The following is a 22,938-nucleotide window of genomic DNA, read 5'->3' as shown; positions in this document are numbered from 1 at the left end:
GGAGGTCCAGAGAGTAGAGACAGTCTCCTCTTTGTAGAAGAGGTAGAAGCGAGCCCAAGGTTACCATCTTGAACTTTTCCTGCTGAGGTACTTGTTGAGAGCACGTAGGTCCAGAATCGGATGAAGCCCCCCGGATTTTTTGGGGATCAAAAAGTACCGGGAATAGAACCCTAGGCCTTGCTGCGGGAGTGGGACAGGTTCTATTGCTCTTAACTGGAGAAGGGAAACCTCCTGCTCCAGAAGGATAGAGTGGTCGGATACTCTCCACGCCTGCAGAGGTGGTGAGTCCGGTGGAAGAGTAAAAGTTTAGGTGGTAACCCTGAGCAATGATTGCTAGCACCCATTGGTCGTTTGTGAGTGATTGCCACATGTTGTGAAAGTGGCACAATTGACCTCCCACTGGTATGCTTGGCAGAGGAATCAGACTGCTGCTCTCCAAGTGAAAGTCAAAAACTGGAAGCAGGCCCCGGCTGGGGAGCTGCTTGTGGCTTTTGCTTTCGGGCCTGGCGAGGCTGAGGCTTTTGATAAGGTCTCGTAGCCCAGGACCTTGCTGGTGGAGGATAGTACTTCCTTGGATGGAAGAATGACTTCTTACTGAAGGGCTGTCTTAAGGGGAAGTCGGAAGGTATCGATGAGAGCTGTTTGAGGGTCTCATGATAGTCCTTTAATTCAGCCACTATTTGCTGGATCTGCTAACCGAACAGATTGTCTCCTACACATGGTAGGTCAGATAGCCTGTCTTGTACTTCTGGGCGAAGGTCAGAAGATTTGAGCCAGGCCCATCGGCTTGCTGAAATAGCAGCTGCAGACACTCTAGTAGAGGTGTTGAAGATATCGTAAGCTGTTCTTATCTCATGCTTTCCTGCCTCAAACCCCTTGTTGACAAGGATTTGAAGCTGGTCTTGGAATTGTTTAGGCAGGGTTTCAGAGAAGTCCTATATCTGTTTGAAGATGACACTATTGTATTGGGAGATGAGCATGGCCCCTTGGAACACTCGACCAATATTGTCTAGGAACTTATGTTCCTTAACAGGAGGGGTAGATGAGTGAGGCTTCGTCCTTTTTGCTTTCTTTTGAGCAGATTCTACCACAACTGAGTGGTGGTCGAGCTGAGATTTTTGAAAGCCGGGGGCTGACTGCACCAAATAGGTAATGTCAGCTTTTCTATGGACTGGGGCCATGGATCCAGGGTTTTCCCAGTTCTTTTTGAGGAGGACAAGAAGAACTTGATGAATGGGAATGGAAGGAATCACTTTAGGGGCATCCAGGAACTGGAGCAACTCCATCATCTGGTGCCTATCATCCTGCTCCGTCTGAAGCTGAAAAGGGACCAACTCAGACATTTCCTTCACAAAACTAATGAAAGAAAGGTCCTCTGGAGGAGAACGCTTTCTACTTTCAGCAGGAGAGGGAGGTGAAGTTAAGTCTTCGGTGTCTGTGGAAGTATCATCACCCCAGGTGTCATAAGGATCAGACTGACTGACCTGCAGGACAAGAAGGGGGTTGGATACCCGAAGGCCCTGGCTGAGGCTCCGAGAAAATCGAAGGAATCGCCGGGGGCACCATGGACGGCATCGAAGGCGCCGATGTGCATATCGCCCCAGATGAATGAATTGGCATCGATGGCTGAGGCAGTACTCCCAAAGGAGAAATGTGGAACGGTGTTTCTCCTCCCGATGAAGCTGTCAACAGGGAGCGCACCGGAGCCATCGGAGACCCTGGAATCACCGGTGGAAGGACGGTCATGAGCGCCTCCATCCGGGATAGCAGTGGTGCCAGCGCTGCTGTCATCGGGTCGGTGACCGGTTCCACTCTCGGTGCCGGAGGAACCTGGAGCCGTTGCATCGCCTTGTCAATGGCTTCCTGGACCAGCTGGTCCAGTTCTTCCCGGAGACCTGGAGCAAGCAGCTCCGGCTCAGTAACAGAAGAGGGAGGCGGAGGCACAGTCGGAGGGACCAGCTTTACAGGCGGAATCGCGACTCCCAAACCCAGATCGGGCGAGGGTGGCCTCTATGTCTCGGTCGCAGAAATGGTCTGTGCCATTCCTGGACGAGGCTTCTTCGATGGTGGCTCGGACGGTGGCGAGGTCGACGATTTCACTCCCTCAACGGTCCGAGACTTACGATGCTGATGGCGATATTTCTCCCTACGATTCCCTCGATCTTGAGGGGGAGAAACGGGAGTCGATGGCCGAGAAGACATCGATGGCGGACGGTCACTGGACGGTGGTCGATCCTGGTGTGACTTCGATGGTACTGGTTCCGATGACGTCGATGCGATGGACGGCGTCTGGGTGTGAGCACGGAAGAGGCTTTGCGACCTTTTGGTGTCATGAGGGCACATTTGGTGCAAGTCAGGACATCATGCTCACGGCCTAAACACATTACACAGACCCCATGAGGGTCTGTGATAGACATGGTACGAGTACAGTCTGGGCACCAACGAAACCCCCGACGCCATGGCCATCGAAAAAAAATCAAGCCGCAGTACGGTCGACGGCCAGTAGGCCGCGAGGGCCAAACTCTATGGTAATTGACGAAAGACGGTCAAAAACTTACCGGAGTACCGCGGCCTGAGACAAGTTAGAGGAGGGACCCCTGTGGGGCAATTTAAGTTTAACTCCGTGAGGAAAATTCCTGTCAGGAATCTCTTCAGAGCTCCTAAACCACGAGGCTACTGCTGCCTGGAAAAAAGAAGACTGAAGGGGGACCCCTGCTGGCTGCAGGGTTAGTGCCATGCTGGGCATGCCCAGTAGGGGCCAGTCAAAGTTCTGGAAACTTTGACAGAAGTTTTCAGTGATTGGGCTCCATCCTGTGATGTCACCCATATGTGAGGACTACCATCCTGCTTGTCCTGTGAGAAGTTACTTACCTGATAATTTCGTTTTACTTAGTGTAGACAAATGGACTCGGGACCAGTGAGTTATGTGCTCTTCTGCTAGCAGATGGGAGACAGTCAGATTTCAAAGCTGACGTCACTCTAGATATACCACTGCAGTAACTTCAGCTCTTCAGTATTCTCTTCGAAAAGCCATTGTGGATATATCTTAGCCTAAATAGCTTGATTAAAATTAAACTTGATTGAACTGATTCAACAGATTTAAAAAACTGGAGATCGCCAGTGCACTCAACCAATTAAAGTCGACACCGGACAAAACTATGGGTGTCTTGAACTATAGGGGTAGGAAACGGTTTACTCGTATTTGCTAAGTCTCAAGGTTCGCTTTCCGAGGTCCTCCTTCTCTGGGGCAGCCGTGGGCGGGATGCTGAGTCCATCTGTCTACACTAAGGAAAACGAAATTATCAGGTAAGTAATCTCTCCTATTCCTAGCATGTAGCCCCTGATGGACTCAGGACCAGTGGGATGTACAAAAGCTACTCTCGGACAGAGAAGGAGGCTGCCCGTGGCCTACTTAGTGCTACCCTTGTGAAGGCTGCGTCTTCTCTGGCCCGAACATCCAGGCGGTAGAACCTGGAGGTGGTGTGTAGGGAGGACCATGTCACTGCCCGACAGATCTCGGCAGGTGACAGCAGCTTGGTTTCTGCCCAAGAAATTGCCTGGGCCCTAGTAGAATGAGCCTTAACCTGCAGTGATAAGGGCTTTCCTGCCTCTATGTAGGCTGCCTTGATTACTTCCTTGATCCAGTGGGCTATGGTCACCCGTGTACAGTAAGTCTTCCTCTGGCCAGGTCTGGACGACACCATCGATCCCTTGGGAGTGTGGCTCTCGTCTGCGGCTGAAGAACCTGGGGACTTGAGCACTGAGAAAGATGGCCAGTAGGTCCATGGCTGGGAGGCCCCAGCGATTTACTATCAGTTGGAAGGCTGTGGTAGACAGTGTCCATTCCCCTGGGTCCAGGCCACCTCTGCTGAGGAAGCCTGCTGAGACGTTGTCTTTTCCTGCGATGTGGGAGGCAGAGATCCCTTGTAGGTTTATCTCCACCGATCCCATGAGAGGGTCTATCTCCAGAGACACCTGCTGGCTCCTGGTTCCTCCCTGGCAATAGATGTAAGCAACCGTTGAGAATTGTCAGACATTACTCGAATCGCTTTGCCTCTGAGTCTGTGGCTGAATCGCAGGCACGCTAGTCTGACTGCTCGAGCTTCCAGGTGGTTTATGTCCCTTCCCGCCTCTTCCTTGCTCCATTGTCCCTGGGCTGTCAGTTCCTAAAAGTGGGCTGCCGACCCTCGCAGCCGTGGTGAGCATGATCCAGTTCGGTGGGGATAGGCTTACTCCCCTCTGCTTAGGTGGTCTTCCTGTAGCCACCACTGAAGCTGAGAACATACCTCTGCTGGTAGTTGGAGGTGAATTGAGAAGTCCTGGGACAGTGGGTTCCAACGTGACAATAAGGTGCACTGGAGTGGTCGCATGGGGGCCCTTACCCATGGAACGACCTCCAGGGTTGATGCCATGAGGCCGAGGACTTTAAGTTAGTCCCATGCCTTGGGGCATGCATTGGTCATCAATCATCGTAATTGTTCCATCAGCTTCCTTCTCCTCGGGGGAGGGAAGAAAACTGTTCTGTTTGGTGTCGAAACGGGCCCCCAGAGACCGAGAAGGCGGTAGACTGCTCTTGACCGTGTTCACGACCCAACCGAGCTCCTGCAGTAGGTTCTTGACTGGTCACCTGCTGGCTCTCTTCCGAAGATTTCGCCCTGATCAGCCAGTCGTCCAGGTAAGGGTATGTACCAAGAATCCTTCCTTCCTCAGTATTGTTGCCACGACCACCATAATATTGGAGAATGTTCTGGGAGCGGTTGCTAGGCCGAAAGGTAGCACTCTGAACTGGTAATGGTGACCCAGTATCGCAAAGCGTAGAAAATGCTGGTGATCTTGATGGACTGGAAAATGAAGACAGGCTTCGTAGAGGTCCAGGGAGGTTAGGAACTCTCCTGGTTGTACTGCCATTATTACAGAGCAAAGAGTCTCCATGCAAAAGTGTAGTATCCGCAGATGACTGTTGACGTTCTTGAGATTCAAGATGGGTCGGAATGATCCTTCTTTCTTGGGAACGATAAAATAGATGGAATATCGCTCCGTATTTTGTTGGGGCGAAGGAACCGGAGTTATTGCCTTCAGACTGAGTAGTCTTGTTGGCGTGGCTTCCACTGCCAGCCTCTTTGTGTGGGAGTGGCAGGGTGACGACAAATTTGCCCAGAGGGATGCTGTGGAACTCCTTCACGAATGATGTTTAGTACCCATTTGTCAGATGTGATCTCGACCCATCGTTGATAGAAGAGGGAAAGTCGACCCCTTATTCCTCTTCCCGTGAATGGGTCATTCCATTTTCATTGGGGAGTATGGCCGGAGCCTGCCCCCGGGCCTGTTCCTCTCTTGGTTTGTCAGTTCCGAAAGGGCTGAGACCTTCCTGAGGGACGAGGTCCTGGAACTGCGAGTGCCTGTAGGGGTGAAAGTGTTGAGAGCCTCTGCCCCTAGTTCTTCTGGGGGAGGGGCGCTGGGAACTTTTACCCCTGTCCTCTGGTAGCCGAGGCACTGGAGATTTGCCCCACTTGCTGGCTAACTTCCCCAATTCGCTTCCGAAGAGAGATCCTTTAAAGGGCAACCTTGTGAGATTCACTTTAGAGGTCACGTCCGCAGACCAATTGTACAAACCTAACTCATCTGGCCGCCACTACCGAGGCTACTCCTCTGGCCGAGGTCTGCACCAGATCTGAGCTTGTGTCTGTCAGAAAGGCTGCTGCTGGTTCAATTGTTTCACTGGTATATGTTCCTGAGTTGTTTGCCTCGAGAGAGAGAGAGGAGCAAACAGGAATGTGCCACCAGAGCGCAGCAGGAGGCAATCTGTAGTGTCATTGCTGTTGTGTCAAAAGCTTGTTTAAAGATGGATTCTAATAGTCTATCCTGAGTATCCTTCAATGCAGCCCCTCCCTCAAAGGGAATGGCTGTTCGCTTTGAGACGGCACAGACCCACTTTTGGAAAACGCTATGTCGCTGGTTCCAGAGGGTATTAGACTTCCAAGGCCCGACCTCCTTTAAAGTTAGCCTCCGGGGCATCCCACTCCAGGTCAATGAGTTCCTGGTTGGCTTCCATCATTGGGAAGTAAGATGGGGTGGTTCTTTGCTTCCGCCAAAGGGTCTGTGCCTGGAATACCCAGAGACTTTAGAGTCTCGGAAACAAGAGCCGGTAATTCATCCCTGTGGAAGAAGCAAAGCATGGTTCAGTATGGTTCCAGGTCTGGAGGGATTTCTCCTTCCAGGAAACCATCATCCGAGGTGTCCGGGTCCCTGTCCAGGAAATTCTTGGTTAGGTGAAGCACGTCTCGAGGCATCCGCTCAAGGCCGGGAGGATCTTGTGCTTCCGGCAGGGGTTGAACCCGGGTCACAGCTGGGGCTGATTGCGCCTGAACGAAGGCTTGCAGCCCTTGGAAAAATAAATCTAACCAGGAGAAGGTCCCTGGGTCCATGTTAAACCCAGGTGAGAGAGAGTAGGGGCCCCTGAGGTGCCCTCCTGTGGGGAAGCCATTTCGGAATTGCATAGGTCCGGGGTGCTATCAAATGTAGTAGTTCCGGACCCATCCTTAGACAGTGAGGGACCAGGCTTTGGTCCCCCCTGAGCTTCTTTGCAATGACTACACAGGCAGGACACCAGATCAGGCAGTGCGGCTCTGATGTGGCAGGCTGTGCAAAGAGTGCCTTCTGGGCTTCTTGGACGCCGGTGCCATTGCTTCTATTCACTGTGCGAGAGCACAATGCGCCTATGCAAGTAGTTGTGCGCGTGTCTATATTGGATGCATAAAAGATGGGCACATCGGCCGTCCGGCCTGCCCAGAGCATAATGCTGGTCAAAAAGGGAAGATGGCGCAGACGCCCCACACACGCAAGATGGTGCGCGCCCCTGAGGGTCTCCACGTGTCTGGACCCCTGCACCGGACCAGGGCCTAGCCTAATCAAGGCTGCTCAACCCAATCGGTGCTCCCTTTTTACCTCGCCGGAAGAAAAGAGGAATTGGTACGGCAATCCAAGCTCTGAAGACCTGAATTTAAAGTTTTCTGCTTACCTGGTCTCGGTGCTTACAATTAGTGTGCCGGGACGGTCTCCAGCTGTGGGGGGAGAGGATTTTACCTTCACTGCCGTGCTCGGTTGTGCACCCGCTGCCTTTCAGCCACTCTGGGGACTGAAAAGCACGCTGGGAACCGGCTACAGGACTAAGGCACACCCCTGAGGGATACCGAAATCACGTCAGGAATTAGACTGGTGGAGGTACCCTTTGTTATCACTGGAGGAGAATCTGGGCTGGATCTTTAAGGTAAAACATTTTTCTTCTTTGTTATAATTCTTAACACTGTTCTAGTGTGGGAGAGTGTCTGCATCTCCTAGGAGATGAAGGGATACTGAAGAACTTAGATTACTGCAAGGGTATATCTACAGTGACGTCAGCTTTGAAATCTGACGCTGTCTCCCATCTGCTAGCAGAAGTGCACATAACCCACTGGTCCTGAGTCCATCTGGCTACACGCTAGAAAATGGTGATTTAGGAACCACAAATTAACTTGCCAAATTCAGACATTGATCATATATAGTCACTCAATACAATTGAAGTCTGAATTTGTACCTTGTTTTTCAGCTTTGTTCAATTTATAAGATTTTTAAATAAAATATATGAAAATTGGTCCAAAAAAGTGGGTTGTGTATCCCTACCTATATTTATTCATATTCTGTGTCATACTTAACCTTCTGGTTACGTATGTTCCATCTCACAGTGATGTACAGCCACATTTATTCGCATAGTCTTATTTACTCATCTTGTTACTTTTTACTTTAATTGGCTGAAATGTAAATATTGCTCTGTTCTTTTCTCTCCCCTCTTCCAGTTCCAAGTTAATTTTTCCCTATTTTATTGTAACTTTCTCACATCCTTTTTCTGATTCCCTGTATTTAAAGTTCAAGGTTTTTATTGAGAATATTGTTTGTAAACCGGGTTGATGTGATGCCTGTCATGAAACTCGGTATAACAAAAACAATAAATAAATAAATAAATAAATACCAGCAAGTGGAGTCAGAGAACAATTAGAACTTAGGACACTGCTACATAACGAGTGCCACCTGCAGTCACTCAGTATTGACCTGTACCCAAGCCCATGCTAACAGAACTAAATAACGAAGGGAAGCACCAAACCAAATTTCCGGATTACCACTTTGTTGCTGGCAAAAACCAGACCGAACTACTAAAAACTGCTCCATGAATCATGTCTGCAAAAAAGGGAGCTAACAATAAAAAAACAAGCAGGTTCTGACCAAAATAGTCTTTCGGTATCTGAAGAAAGGGGTGGGCCTCTGGACTGATCTGTGGTATTACAGGAACGAAAATTAGCAGGTAAAAACCAATTTTCATTTCCTGAACATACCCAGATCAGTCCAGAAAAGTGGGATGTACCCAAGCCACGCTACACTGGGCGAGAACCCGAAAGACGGTTCATCAGAAGCCTTAACGTCCAAATCGGTAATGTTTCGTAGAAGTGTGAATATATGACACCGCCGCCCTACAGATCTCCTGAGGAGACAGTAACTGACACTCTGCCCAGGAGGTAGCCTGAGCCCTAGTGGAATGAGTTCTGAGACCCAAAGGCACCTGATGCCCTCGGGCTATGTATGCCGTGCAAATGGCTTCCTTAATGCACCGGGATATGGTCGCCTTTGACGCTTTGTCCCCCTTTTTTGGGCCACCAAAGAGAACGAACAAATGATCAGAACATCTGAAGTCATTGGCAACCTCCAGATAATGCAATAAGGCGCGCCGCACATCCAAAAGATGAAGGTGTCTGTTCTGAGAAGACTCCTGGGACCAGTTAGGGAACCCCGGAAGCCCCACAGTTTGATTGACGTGAAAGGCTGAAACCACCTTAGGGACAAAGGACGGAACCGTATGTAACAATACCTGATCGTCGTAAATCCGAAGAAAAGGATCCTGACAACTCTGAGATCCGATGGGCCGAGCAAATGGTGAAGATTATCAGCAAATTCGGAATGTCCAAATCCAACCCCCCCCCCCCCCCCCCCCCCCGTTCCAGATTGTCCAGTGACAGCCACCATGACAGTCTGGCTATGGATTACGGAAGAAGAGGCATTGGTAGATGGAAATGTTCCAACACCGGCCTCTAGAGAGACAAAAGTGCACGCTGTAAAGGTCTTAAGTGAATCGCCCAAGGAACCAATTCCAAGGTTGAAGCCATGGAGCCCACGACCTGAAGATGCCACACTGTGGGATTGTTCCTTCCAAGAAGGGAATGTATTTGTTCCTGCAACTTCTCTATTCGGTCCGCCGCTAGAAACACTTTGCCCAGCAAGGTATCTAATTGTGCTCCGAGATAAATCAACTTCTGAGTGGCTTCCAAGTGACTCTTCTGCACATTGATTACCCAACCTAGGGATCGCAATGTGATCATCATCATGTGCACCAATCTCTCGCAGTCCTCCCGAGACTTCGTGCGAATCAACTAGTTGTCCAGGTACAGGTGGACCAAGATTCAATCCTGATGAAGAAAGTCCACCATCATCATCTTGGTGAATGTGCAAGGAGCTGTTGAGCGACCAAATGGGAGGGCTCGAAATTGGAAGTGTCGTCCCAAGACCTTGAACTGCAGAAACCTCTGGTGATTCAGCCGGATCAGAATGTGTAAATACGCCTCCATGAGGTCCAGAGAAGCAAGAAACTCCCCTTTTCGAACCGCGGCCATCACCGTCCTCAGGGTTTCCCTACGAAAGCAAGGAACATGAAGGCAACGGTTCACCTTCTGCAGATCGAGGATGGGCCGAAACGTGCCCTCATTCTTGGGGACCTCAAAGTACACGGAGTACCAACCTCATCCCTGTTGAGCCTCTGGAACTGGGACAATAGCTTTGAGCTTGAGAAGTTGTCGTAGAGTCACCTGGACCGCCTCTCACTTGACACTTGAGGCCCCTCGGGACTCCAAAAAACCTCCTGGACCGGGGGCGAGAACTCCAGTGCATACCAGTCTTTGATCACTAAGACCCAGCGGTCTGATGTAATTCTTGCCCATTCCATGTAAAAATTGGATAATCTGCTTCCGACAGCTTCGACAATGGAATGGGTGCTCGTGGCTTCATTGGGGGTTTTTATTACTTCCTGCACCAAGATGTCCCGAATCTCTTCCGGGCCGGCGACCCCCTCGAAAGGACTTCTGGCACCCTGAAACCTAGCTTGAGGAGGGAACACTTTCTTAGAAGATCTTTTATCTTCCCGCAAACCGATTGCCCTTGGATTTGGCAAGCAGCTTTACTAGCTGATCCAGATCCTCCCCAAAGAGGAGCTTGCCCTTAAAGGGTAGATTACAAAGCTGGGACTTGAATCCGCCGCCCAATTTCGCAGCCAGAGGAGAACAAACGCACCACGCTGGGGTCATCCCCCTCCACAGGAGGGTCATCGGGCTCATCCGGATCATTAGTATCCACATCAGCTGGATCCGGTCACAGATCCGGGTCTGCCGCCCCTACTACTCCAGAAACCAGCATTGCCCCAGACCCCAGGATCGGATCTCGCGTACCCTGGGGAGAATCCCCTGTGGGGTGAACCTGATCAGAGAGGCGCTGACGAGGGTCCGCACCCCAACCTCTTTTCTCAGGCAGGAGACCAGGCCGCTTTACCGCCGAGCGTTTTTTTGCCAGGAAAGCCTGGTGAATAAGGAAGACAAATTCTGGGGAAAACCCCTCCGGGTCGTCCCCCCCCCCCATGGGAGGAGGCAAGAAGCCCTGAAGAGCCCTCTAACCCTGGGGAACATGCTGCGCATAAGGAGGCCGCATCTAATGCTTGGCCGCGTGACCCACACGCACGGCAGGCCTGCGATTCTGTTTTCGGTCCCATCTGCAGCATCGCGCAGATAGTCTGACGTGAAATAGAAAAGGGCGTGAATAAAAAAAGAAACGCTCGGAGCCGCGACGCGGAGAGAATTCCAGTGAGGCAGGACCAGAAAAACAAACTTTCGTGCTGCGGGCTAAGAGACTACCGGCTGAGGAGAAAAAAAAACATGCACAGCCGTGCCGCGGGAAAGGAGCCTGTCTATAGTGAAATCACAAGGACCCCAGCAGGGAAACGGCGAGTAAATGAGGTACATAGAAAAAAAACCTCACCCTTGCCCTCAGAAAACAACCCGGAGCCCCAGGAGCTGAGGGGAACACTGCTAACAGCTTCCCCAGCCTGCATTAAAAGATCCAGTCCCTCCTGCATCTCTCCTTACCTTAGCACTGAAGACATCTCTTTTTTTTTTTTTTTTTAATTAAACTTTACCAAGACACAGAGAAAAGCTGTTGCAGGAGACAAGGGAGCAGCTGAAACAGAGAATGTGGTGAGTAACCAGGACCCCCTGGTCGCCAGACACTGAACTGTGGTGGGCGAAACCCTGACAGGAATATCCAATTCCCCGGACGCCAGGCTTCTACTGAGGGATGGCCCACGAAGGCGCCTAACACCTCAGGAAGTGACCGTAAACAAAAAAATTAAATTCAAAGTAACTAAATAAAAGATATAACTAAAGACTGTAGGTGTGCATCTGTACCACCCTCTGGAGTCAGAGAAATACTGAGTGACTGCAGGTGGCACTCTCGTTATGTAGCAGTGCCCAAAGTTCTAATTGTTCTGACTCCACCTGCTGGCAGGGATACACAACCCACTTTTCTGGACTGATCTGGGTATGTTCAGGAACAAAATTTGCCTGTTATATCCCCTTTAGACCACATAAATGCCAAAATACACACTTTTTTGTGTGTATAACCCAGATTTTCAAAACAAGGTACTCATATACAATGTGTTGGAATATCAGCTTGTAATGCAGCTAAAAGTATGTGTATACTTAAGTGCTGTTGAACTATGGTGTTAAGAATGCATTTGCAGTACATCTGCTACACATGTACTCTTTAAAAAACAAAAACAAAAAAAAACAACAAACCACAAAACAAAACCTTAAGATTCTAATTTCTAACCATACCTCTGAAACACCTCTTTCTAGTACAAAAAAGAAGTTGCTACTTGCCTGATAATTTCCTTTTTTCTAAGGAAGGCAGGCCAATCCACAACAGTGGGTTTTGCACTCCTACCAGCAGATAAAGATGGGAGTAAAACACTCATTGATATTACTGATATATAGTCCGCCAATATCTCTAGAAAAGGAAAACTGTGGACAAACTGATTATACTTCAATGTGCCTATCAACAGTCAACCACTCATGTTTCCAACCAACTGGGAAACAATGAGCTCAGCAAAAAAGGTTAACATTAATCTTAGGGGCTATGTCACTTACCAGTCCTTCAAATGAATTAATAGAAACACTTCATCATCCTCATATAAAGGCCGAACTAACAGCAAGTAGGTAACTCAAGGTGGGTTGTGGATTGACCTGCCTTACCTGATTACTACTTAAAAGGAAAGGAAGTTATTTCTCCTTCCTCTGCATGGAGGCAGGCCAATCCACACCAGTAGGATGTACCAAAGCTACTCCCAAAAAAAAACAGGAGGCTGCTGGCAGTCTCATTAACACCACTCAAGTGAACATTGCATCCTCCCGAGTCCTAAAGTCCAAAAACAGTGATGCTTGGGGAAAGTGTGCAATGAGGACTACATTGCTGCACAGCAAATCTTGACAGGAGACCATAACCGAAGCTCCGCTCATGAAACCATCTGAGCTGTAGTGGCATGCACCCTGCCTTAGGTAAATGGGACACTTGCATCCAGATAGGCGGCCGTGATTACTTCTTTCACCCAATGGGCTATAGTAGCCCACGTGGCTGTTTTCCTCGTTTACCTCCACCATGGAGCACGAACAGTCAAGCTTCCTGAAAGAGCGTGTCAAGGACTGCACCAGGCGATAATCATGCTCATCTCTATCCCTGTCCAGTGTAGCAGGGAAATACCGGTATACCAATTCTAATGAACTCCGCAGCCACATTTTGCAAAAAAGGAAGGTACATTCCTAAGCAGTACCATCCCCGGAGTCTTTCGTAGAAATGACTCACGACACGAATGCATTTGCAGCTCAGACTCATTGTGCCGAACAGATCACTACCAGAAAAACGGTTTAGGGTAAGCAGCTGGAAAGAGACCATGCACTAGTCAAAATGTAAGACCCACCAAAAACTGCAAAACCAGAGTAGTGTCCCAAAGTGACACAATACCTGGAAGGGGGGGGGACGGGGACGTAGTAGCTTAACTCCTTTCAAAAACCTAGACACATCTGGATGGGAATATAAGGGTCCACTATTGACCGGTCCCCTATAATAAGCGAGGGCTGTTACCTATACCATCTGAGTGTTTAAGGCCAAACCTTTAACAGAACCTTCCTGCAAAAATTCCAATATTGGTGGAATTTAAAAAAAACTTTAAGAGGGTGAGAACAAAATTCCACACACCAGCCATTGAACACTCTTCAACCCTAACATAAGCTAGAGATGTAGAAAATTTCCTGGCCCAGAGCAAAGTGGAACTCACTGCAGAAGAATAAACCACGCTTCAGCAACCGAGCCCCAGGGCCAAATTTTTAGACAAAAGTGACCTGGATCCTCGTGCAATATGGGCCCGATGCAATAGATTCTTCCTGAGTGGTAGTCCAAGAGGACTGTCTACCCGAAGCCTCTGATCTGCCAATATTCAGTCTTCAGGACCAATCCAAAGCTACCAGAAGTACAGTTTCAGTCTGACTTGCAAGCTTACAAATGACCCTGCCTACCATTGGCCATGGCGGGAATGCATGTAACACCACGCTCTGCAGCAAAACTTGAAAGCATCAATGCCCAGCATTCTTGGATTCCTGCTGGGACGTACGAAATGAAAATTGGTTCTTACCTGCTAATTTTCGTTCCAGTAATACCAAAGATCAGTCCAGAGATGTGGGTTGTGTATCCCTACCAGCAGATGGAATCAGACAGCAAAACTTTGGGCATTGTCATATATACAAGAGTGCCACCTGCAGTCCCTCAGTATTGTCCTGTACTCAAGCCCATGCTAACAGAACTAAGGAGTGAAGGGTAGCAAACAACCAAAACCCTGAATACCACTTCGCCCCAGGAAAAAACAAACCAACTGCTAAAAAATGCTCCAATCATATCTGCAAAAAAGGAGCTTCGTGAAAAACAGCCAAACTCTACCCAAGAGTATGTTCTTTCTTAAGACAGTCTTTCGGTATGTGAAGAAAGAGGTGGGCCTCTGGACTGATCTGTGGTATTACAGGAATGAAAATTAGTAGGTAAGAACCAATTTTCATTTCCTGAACATACCCAGATCAGTCCAGAGAAGTGGAATGTACCCAAGCCACCCTACACTGGGCAGGAACCCGAAAGACCCGCATGAAGAACACTCTCACCAAAGGACGAAACATCAGAAGCTTTATCGTCCAATCGATAATGCTTAGTGAAAGTGTGTATAGAAGACCACACAGCTGCCTTACAGATCTCCTGAGGCGACAGAAGTGGACACTCTGCCCAGGAAGCAGCCTGGGCCCTAGTGGAATGAGCTCTGAGACCCAAAGGAATTTGATGTCCTTTGGCTATGTATGCAGAGCAAATGGCTTCTTTAATCCAACGAGATATGATCGCTTTAGATACTTTGTCCCCTTTCTTTGGACCACCAAAGAGAATGAACAAATGGTCAGAACGTCGGAAGTCATTGGTAATCTCCAGATAACGCAACAAGGCGCGCCATACATCCAAAAGGTGAAGGTCTCTGTCCTGAGAAGAGTCCTGAGACCAAAGTGGAAACCCTGGCAGCTCCACAATCTGATTTACGTGAAAGGCCGAAACCACCTTAGGGACGAAGGACGGAACAGCGAGCAATGACACCCAATCGTAAATCCGAAGAAATGGGTCTTGACATGACAGCGCCTGTAATTCTGAGATCCGACAAGCCGAGCAAATGGCCACCAAAAAACAAACAGTCTTCAAAGTCAGATCTTTCAGGGAAGTCCTGAGGATAGGCTCGAAAGGGGCGTCACACAGAACATGCAGCACTAGATTCAAGCTTCAATCCGGACACACAGAATGGACAGGAGGCTACAAATGCTTGACCCCCTTAAGAAACTGAGCAATATCAGAGTGCGCTGCAAGCAAACAGCCGTTAAACTTTCCCTTCAAGACACCCAAAGCCGCAACTTGTACACGAAGGGAATTGAACACTAAACGCTTAGCAAGTTCCTGCTGCAGAAAGTCAAGCACCTGAGGGACATAGACTGCTAATGGATCGCAGGAACGCTGACACGTCTCAAAAAGCTTCCAGACTCTCACATAGGCCATAGAGGTGTCTGGACGTCTCGCCTGCAGCAGAGTGGAAATGACCTGTTCGGAATACCCTTCAAGCATAAATGTCACCTCTCAAAAGCCAAGCCGCGAGAGAGATTTGATCCTCCCGATCTGAAAATATGGGCCCCTGGCGGAGCAGATGAGCCAGCTGCAATAGACCTTCTAGAGCCATGCGCACCAGATCGGCGACCCATGGGCGACGTGGCCACTCCGGTGCCACCAGGACCACCTTTTCTGGGTGGAGTTCTATGCGATGGAGGAGCCGACCTATGAGGGACCAGGGAGGGAAGGCATACAGGAGAATTCCTGTGGGCCAGGGACACATCTTGATGATCTGATCCAGATCTTCTCCGAATAGGAACTTACCCTTAAACGGAAGTGACCCTAGAACAGTCTTGGAAGAGGAATCTGCCGACCAGTTCTGGAGCCAAAGGAGGCGTCGAGCCAAGATCGCTGCCACCATTGATCTGGCGAGGACCCGGAGCAGATCATACAAGGCGTCCGCCCCATAGGCAATCATGGCCTCCAACCTGACCGCCTGGTGCGTCTCCTCTGGAGGCAGTTCCTGCGACTTGAGAAGCTGTTCCACCCATCGAAGACCAGCTCTCGGCGCCGAAGAGCTGCAGATGGCCGCCCGCACTCCCAGCGCCAACACTTCGAACACTCTCTTGAGTTACACTTCCAGATTCCTGTCCTGGAGGTCCCTCAGGGCCGTGCCCCCCGTAACTGGGATGATGGTACGTTTGATGACCGCCAAATCCACGGAATCAACAGTCTGGACCTTGAGTAGATCCAGAAAATCCTCAGGAAGTAGATAAAGCTTCTCCATGGCGAGTCCCATTCCCTAGAAACCAACTGAAGGAATGTAGAATGGGTGGGAAATGCCCTCGTGGGCGTACGGAGCCTTGCCAGCACAGGGTCCCCCTTCTTTGCCGTGGGTTCGGGTCCTGGAGGATCAGGTGGTGCATCAATGTCCAGCTCCTGCAGGATATGCGGGATCAGGTCCTCCAGCTCTTCCCTTTGGAAAATGCGCAGGACCAAGGGGTCATCACCCTCCATCTGGGCCGCCAACAGCGTGTCATCGCTGACCGTATCTGGGTCCGGCTGCCCCCCTTGCCCAGGGGGTATCCTCTGGATGATCCAGGGGGATCCTGGGATAGGCCTGCCCACCCCCCTCCCGGGTGGCCGATCACCTGGGGGAGAGCTCCTCCAGGGGAAAGGATCCAACCATGCCAGCTTGGGGGGGGGGGGGGGGGGGGGGGGGGGGGGGGGGGGGGGGAAAGAGGCCTATCCGGCCCAAAAACGCATTATGTATTAAAACCACAAATTCTGGTGAAAAAGATGGTGGGCCCAGTGAGGTCCTAGGATCCCCCGACGGCATCAAAGAATCTGGCGCCTGTACTGGTTCCAGAACTGGCGGTAGGGCAGAAAACGAGGCCTCCGCATCCTCCTCCGAGGTGTCTGAGGCAGTCTGTTCCTGTAGTAAGATGGCCACCATTCCCGTGCTCCGCGGGATTGGGGCAGGCCGCTGTCCACAAATGTGGCCCTGACTGTGCGCCTCAGTGTCGTCCCCCTGCCGCGAGCTGGACTCCCCACTGGGGAGGCAGCCGGTACACAGTCCTCTCTGGAGCGGTGACCCCCAGGCCGGCCACACGCGACGCATGCAGAGACTCGCGGCATGTCGCATGGTGGGGGAAGGGAGGGAAGAAGCGCGGGAACCAGGATCCATTAGCGCTGCGAGCGTAGAGCTCGATCTGGGACTGCTATCCCCCCCCCCAGCCAAAAATGTGCAGAAGCCACCGGGGAATGGGACTTCCCGGTGATCGGCGGCCCCGTGGAATGGAACTTCATGAGGCCGCGGGTCGGAAGGCGACCGAGGGGGGGGGGGGGGGGGGAAGGAGAGGCTGGAGCCTCCAACATGCACCCCAGCGGTGTGGCGCGCTAAGAAATCTGTGAAGGGAAAAATAAACACAAGCAGGCACTTACCCCACCGACTAGAAACGGCGGTAGGAAGCAGACGACAGAAGAGTAAGACAAAAGGAAAGTCAGTACAGACCTGTCCGCCAGTGCCCCGAAGCCAACAAGCAACTGCAAGTTGTTTTTATTTTCAATAGAAACTTTATCCCTCACAAAACACAAGCAAGCAAAGTAAAAAACTGAGCGCTAAATTAGTAAAATAAACCAAAATACTGGGGAACTGATGTTCCCCTGCTCCTATCTGCTGGAGTCAGAAATATACTGAAGGATAGCGGGGTTATGGGCTTATGTGGCTCCTCCCTCGGAAGTTCTTGTCTGACTCCATCTGCTGGACGGGGGACATAACCCACCGTCTGGACTGATCCTGGTACTTACAGGCCTGTATTTTCTTGTGACCGGGAACAGGAAATACAGCCTTCAAATCTAAACAGCCTCTTTGTCTCCACTGTTGCTCTTTTCTGTAGAGATTTGCAAGGAGACACCATAAATGCATCTGGAGGAATTTGGTGAAATTCTAGAGCATTGCCATACCATACCGCTTCCAGGACACTGATCTGTCGTAATTGGGCCCACCTTTCATAAAAGCAAGATAGATGCCCACTTATCACCTGGATTTACTAGGTGAGCCCCCACACCATTGTGAAAAACTTATGAAGCTTCTAAGGCCGAAAGGACTGAGATCTTCGAAAGGGACAAGGCCTTTGAGTAGTTAAGGACAAAACAGATGCGAATTCTTGAAGTGGCCCTTCACCCTAAACGACGTCACTTTGTCTCTGGCAAATCGAGGAACCTTGGATTCACCATCTTACTTCTGAATAAAAGACAACCCTTAAAGGGTAACCTTGTGAGATTGTACTTGAAAATAGTATCTGCCAACCAATTTTGCAGCCACAACTGGCACCTAACCACTATAATGGAAACCACCCCTCTAGCAACCATCCACACCAAGACACAGCCCACGTTGGCCAAGGAGGCGGCTCCAGGTTTTATCACAGATCCAACATTGGAACCCGCTTCTTGCATATCGAAAGATACGAAAACAGCCAGAGCCACCAGGCAGCAGTGGGAGAGCCAAGCAGGCAATTCCTTCTTAGTAGGTTGGTTCTCCTCCGCTGTGCTCCCCTGTAGAAAAGCCTGCAGGCCCTGGAAAAATTTCCTTCAGGACGATTGATCCATACAGGGGTTCATAGGCCTAAACTTGGCACTTGCTGACCCCTCTCTCTGGGATGCCTATGCAATTGGGAATGGGGAGGGGCGGGGGGGGGGAACTGACTGCTGTGTCACCTCCCGCCCCGCCGTTGCCAAAGCCTATACATGGCTGACTGAGAAGGGCCTAGCTAAAAGCTGCTCAATTCACCTAGCCTGAGCCGCCTCCACTCTATACTAATTGCCCAGAAAAGTGAGTGAGGAAAAAGGAGGCAAGAGAAATAGAGGGAAAACACCAAGGGAAAAAGGATCCGGTAAGTAAAAAAGGAGGGATCGTAAAACTTCCTTGCTCAATCTTCTCTGAAGAAGATTCAGATGCACCACTTGAGCAGGGAAGTTTTAGGTTACCTCTGTTTTTACATACTGGATCCTCCTTCCGTTGGAGTTTTCCCTCTGTCTCTAAGCTTTACTCAGACTGCATCTGCTGGTAGGACTGCATAAACCTACTGCTGCGTATTGGCCTGAGTGCAGAGGAAAGTATGTACGCCCTGAAATCATGCAAATACTTTTGGAAAACTGAAAATCCACTACAGATTTAGCAATTTTACCCTTGAAATGCCTTACTGTCCATGCAGAGGTTCCAACTGACAAAGTTTACAGAAGTGTGTAGTGCTTAGGTATAACCATTTATGTATGAATGCATCTACAAAACAAAAAAAAAAAAATCAAGCCAAGTGAAATGAATGGTCAATATTTAGGCCAGAGCCCTTTTGTTAGGTCATTTTCCAGCTGGGATTCAAAAGCAGGTCAATGCCAGAAATTCTGTCTTCCCCCCCCTCACAAGTTTCAGATTTTCTTAAAATCGCCAACTCCCTTCAGTGTGATGGTTTATATTTTGATATTGAACACCAGTCCTTGAGGTCTACAAATAAGTCTGGATTTCATAAATTATCTGGTCTAGGAACTAGGCTAATTTGTCATCTTGAAGACCTGTTTTTGCACCTTGGGGATTGAACTGAATACCTACAAAATAAATACAGATGTTTTTGAAGAAAGCAGCACTCTTTCCTTCAACAAAGTTTCTACAAATATAACTAGGGGTCGGATTACCAAAGACTTTTCTCCCATGCTATGTCCACAGGAGAAAAAGCTTAATAAGTCAGAGCTTAAGTGTTACCATGGAGGTTTTTGTATGTTTACTACATATGTATATCTATGTGTTCTCAGCAACAGTACAACATTTATGTACACATATATACAGATTACTACTACAGATTTACGGACAAAGTACACACTTTGCTTTGCAGCAGGATGCGAAGTTCAACCATCTCATCAGTATTGCGCGACCTCTTGAATGCTTGCTCCTCTTCCATATCTTCTGCAGGGCGTTTGCCTACAGAAAAACAAAAAAGCTTCATGGTCAAACGGAGAAATTCTACTATACTTCATCATCGTAAAAATTGGTCAATGCATGAAGTAACACCTAATCTTAACAATGATAGTGTTTACTTCTGATGTTATAAATCACAAATTTAAGTTTCATACTAAGAATGTTAACTGTCCATGATTAGGCATTTTCTGCAATATAGTGCAAGCTGAAAAAGCATTACATGTATTGACATAGAATTCTTTTTAAACTTCCATGACAACTTCCAGATATTAAAAAAATCTCAGTTACAATACAATACTGTCAAGCCAAGTACAAGCTGGAAAATGCAGCTAATGGTGCAACAGAATGGTACATTTCCTTCCCCTCCCTCAATGGAGCAATATTCCCTGAAATCTTAATTACCCAAACATTTTTAGTGTATATTCAGCAAGGTTAATTTTAGCAGAATCCTCAATTTTGGTGTTCTAGGATGCAATCAGATTTGAGTAGTGACAATAGGTAGTTTCACATTAATGCTGAGAAAAAGCAACTAAAAACATTCAAATTCCACTAAGGGTAAATTGAATACAACGAGTTGTTGCTTACCGAAGCAAAAGACCATATTACTGATTTTAGTTTTTAAAATGTATCAAATTCAGAATTAAAATGCAAACCAGTGTTAGAAAATTATATATCAGAATATATCTTTGCACAAAACTAAGGCTTTAAAAACTAAGCATGAGAAAAGCTGTGAGAAATTATGTAAACAGAGTGTCGTAAGAATAAAACAGGTTTTGAACTTTTAACACCAGATGCCTGACCTTTTAAAAAACCATCTTGGCTCTTAAAAACTTACCATTTGTCTCTGTGTTGGTAAACTCGACCTCTTCCTGTTCAGTCTCCATTTTCTTGTATAGTAAGAGAATGAACCTATCAAAAGAGATGCTAGCATATAAGCTTCACATGAATGATATATGCATCCTGCTTCAAGGAACTAGCAGCAAATAAAAATGTCTCTGGAACATACCAGTATTATATATCCTTGCAGAACGGAAGTGTTCTGGGCGGGATCAACAACTGGCACTCTAATGCAACAGCAGCCTATAAAAACAAACATTGGTTTTTGATTTCTCATTTACAATTCTGATACAGGAGATTACAACCATAAACACAAAAGTATATTTGAATTTTTACATTACAAATATAGCTCTTTTATAACTACTACTCAAAAATAAGTTAAATGAAAAAGCAGTTTTGCAAAAATAAATTAAGTTAGCGCCTCAGACTCAAATGTCAAGACTGACCAAACAGCCACTTTACCCATTAGTTCTACAATGCCACTGTATGAATTCAATGCTTGTCTCTCTACTCCAAATAGCTTGCAACTATATGAGAGCAATTTTAATGTTCTTCCATTTGGTTAAAACAAGTCAAATACAATCTCCTGAAAGCAATGAAACATCTTGTGTACTTTAGCTTATGAACTATACAAGAACTCAAGTATCATTGCTGTAAAGGTTTTGCTCAATATTCATTCTAATTTTGGTCCATTAAGTAACTTCTTGCATTCGTTATCTAAAATGGGCTCCATCTACAGGAATCCTAAACAAGAAATGCCAACAGATGACAAAACCAGTACATTAAAAAAAAGATCAATTCACTTTAAAATCTAGTTAATTTAGTCTGCTAGTTGCAAAAGCACAGCTGTTTTTAGCCCATTCTGAAGTCATAGTAGTTATTAGTATTAATACTTCCACAGTTCCATTTCTCAGGTGATTCTTTCCATTACCTGAACCAAAATGCTTCTAACTATACTATTTAACCTTTTTTGAATGCAAATATGTTTGCTAGACAAACTTTCATGTATTTATTCTTTAGGAACTTGGAGCTAGTCGATGTGCCAGATTAAAAGCACTGGGAACAAAGGTTCTCCATTCATTCACAATAGTACAGGCAGGAGCAATACAAATCTGCCTCAAAACTGATCTGAAATGATACTTATGTAATCTTTGACTTATATACTGAGATTGTCAGCAATGGTGCCAAAAAGATAGTGGGATTTCTTTGATGTGATCAATTGATTTTGACCTTACTGATCTAAGCCATATTTGAACTGTGTCTGACCACTAAGGTGAAAATTTCCTTATCCCAAAAGCTGTTCCCTTCAGTCAGAAAACATGTTTATCAAAAAAAAGCCACAGCCCAGGAATCAGTTTTTTTTTTTTTTTATAATGCAGTGACAGAATGTAGTATAGTAATTTCACTAAAGCAAATATATATGTGATAACCTGTGCTTCCTAGCTCACTGCAGAAATCGGACAGGGAGGAGAGCACAGTTTAATAATAAATGAACTAAAAGCAGATCTAAAATGAGATGGTAAAGATACAGTGAATTCATCCATTTTCTTAAATATTACACAAGCAGACTAACACAAGCTAAACCTTTCATTACCAGAACAGATGCAGTTTTGGGGTTGCTAGAGTTCAACTAGGCAGAGGAAATCCCTACCTACCAGAAGAGTCACCCAACCAACCTCTTGGTTTCCTTCTTTTAAAAATAAATAATCGAACATATATGTAAGCTAAGCTAAGAACATATATGTAAGCTACAGACTCCTTGAGATATACGCCTTCAAGGGCTCTTACCCTCAAAAAAATCTCATTAAGAGACAAAGAAATGCCATGCTGGAAAAGAACAAGGTCCATCTGACAGTGGCCAATCTGGGTACCCAGCAGATACCATAAAGTAGATCTATTTGATTTTTCTTCTTTTCTGGTACTTGTCTGACCTATTCTACTTGTTCAGGAAAGAGAGCTGGGTGCGCACATTGGGAACCCCCACATATTCAGGAGAAGCTTACTCTGAAGTAGAAAACTCACAAGTCTTCTATCATTCACAGGAATAGCAACAGCTTCCTTTAATTTACCTGGCTGTTAATGCCCAAACTTTTTAAATCTAGCTATGTTAGTCTGTGAAGTGCTACAACTACTCCTAAGAAAATTGTATGTAAACTCGAGACAGATTTCATGTAAAATAACCAAATAATCAGCAAAAGCACAAAAAAAGGGCAATAATCCCACTATACAGTAACTTCATAAAACAATAGTTTCCCTTTAACATGTGTCGTGACAAATGTTAAGGGAAAGCTATAGTTGTTTTATGAAGCTACTGTATAGTCTTTCTGGAG

At 47.5% G+C, this 22,938-nt stretch overlaps 1 protein-coding gene across 4 annotated transcripts in view; it reads right to left on the bottom strand.

Annotated features, from left to right (window-relative positions):
* HNRNPK (heterogeneous nuclear ribonucleoprotein K) overlaps positions 1 to 22,938 on the bottom strand; it is a 67,451-nt gene that overhangs the window by 43,089 nt on the left and 1,424 nt on the right. For all 4 annotated transcript variants that reach the window (XM_029617407.1, XM_029617417.1, XM_029617427.1 and 1 more), the window contains exons 2-4: positions 20,778 to 20,851; positions 20,607 to 20,680; positions 19,677 to 19,774 (exon numbers count right to left, since the gene is read on the bottom strand). In XM_029617407.1, coding sequence (XP_029473267.1) covers positions 19,677 to 19,774; positions 20,607 to 20,655 — 147 coding nt within the window. In that variant the 5' untranslated portion in view covers positions 20,656 to 20,680; positions 20,778 to 20,851. The remainder of the gene's footprint in view (positions 1 to 19,676; positions 19,775 to 20,606; positions 20,681 to 20,777; positions 20,852 to 22,938) is intronic.

This window comes from Rhinatrema bivittatum, chromosome 1, assembly GCF_901001135.1.
Source record: "Rhinatrema bivittatum chromosome 1, aRhiBiv1.1, whole genome shotgun sequence".
In the NCBI taxonomy this organism is placed as follows: domain Eukaryota; kingdom Metazoa; phylum Chordata; class Amphibia; order Gymnophiona; family Rhinatrematidae; genus Rhinatrema; species Rhinatrema bivittatum.
Note: the sequence above shows the minus strand (reverse complement) of the source record. Positions and strands in the feature narration are given on the sequence as shown.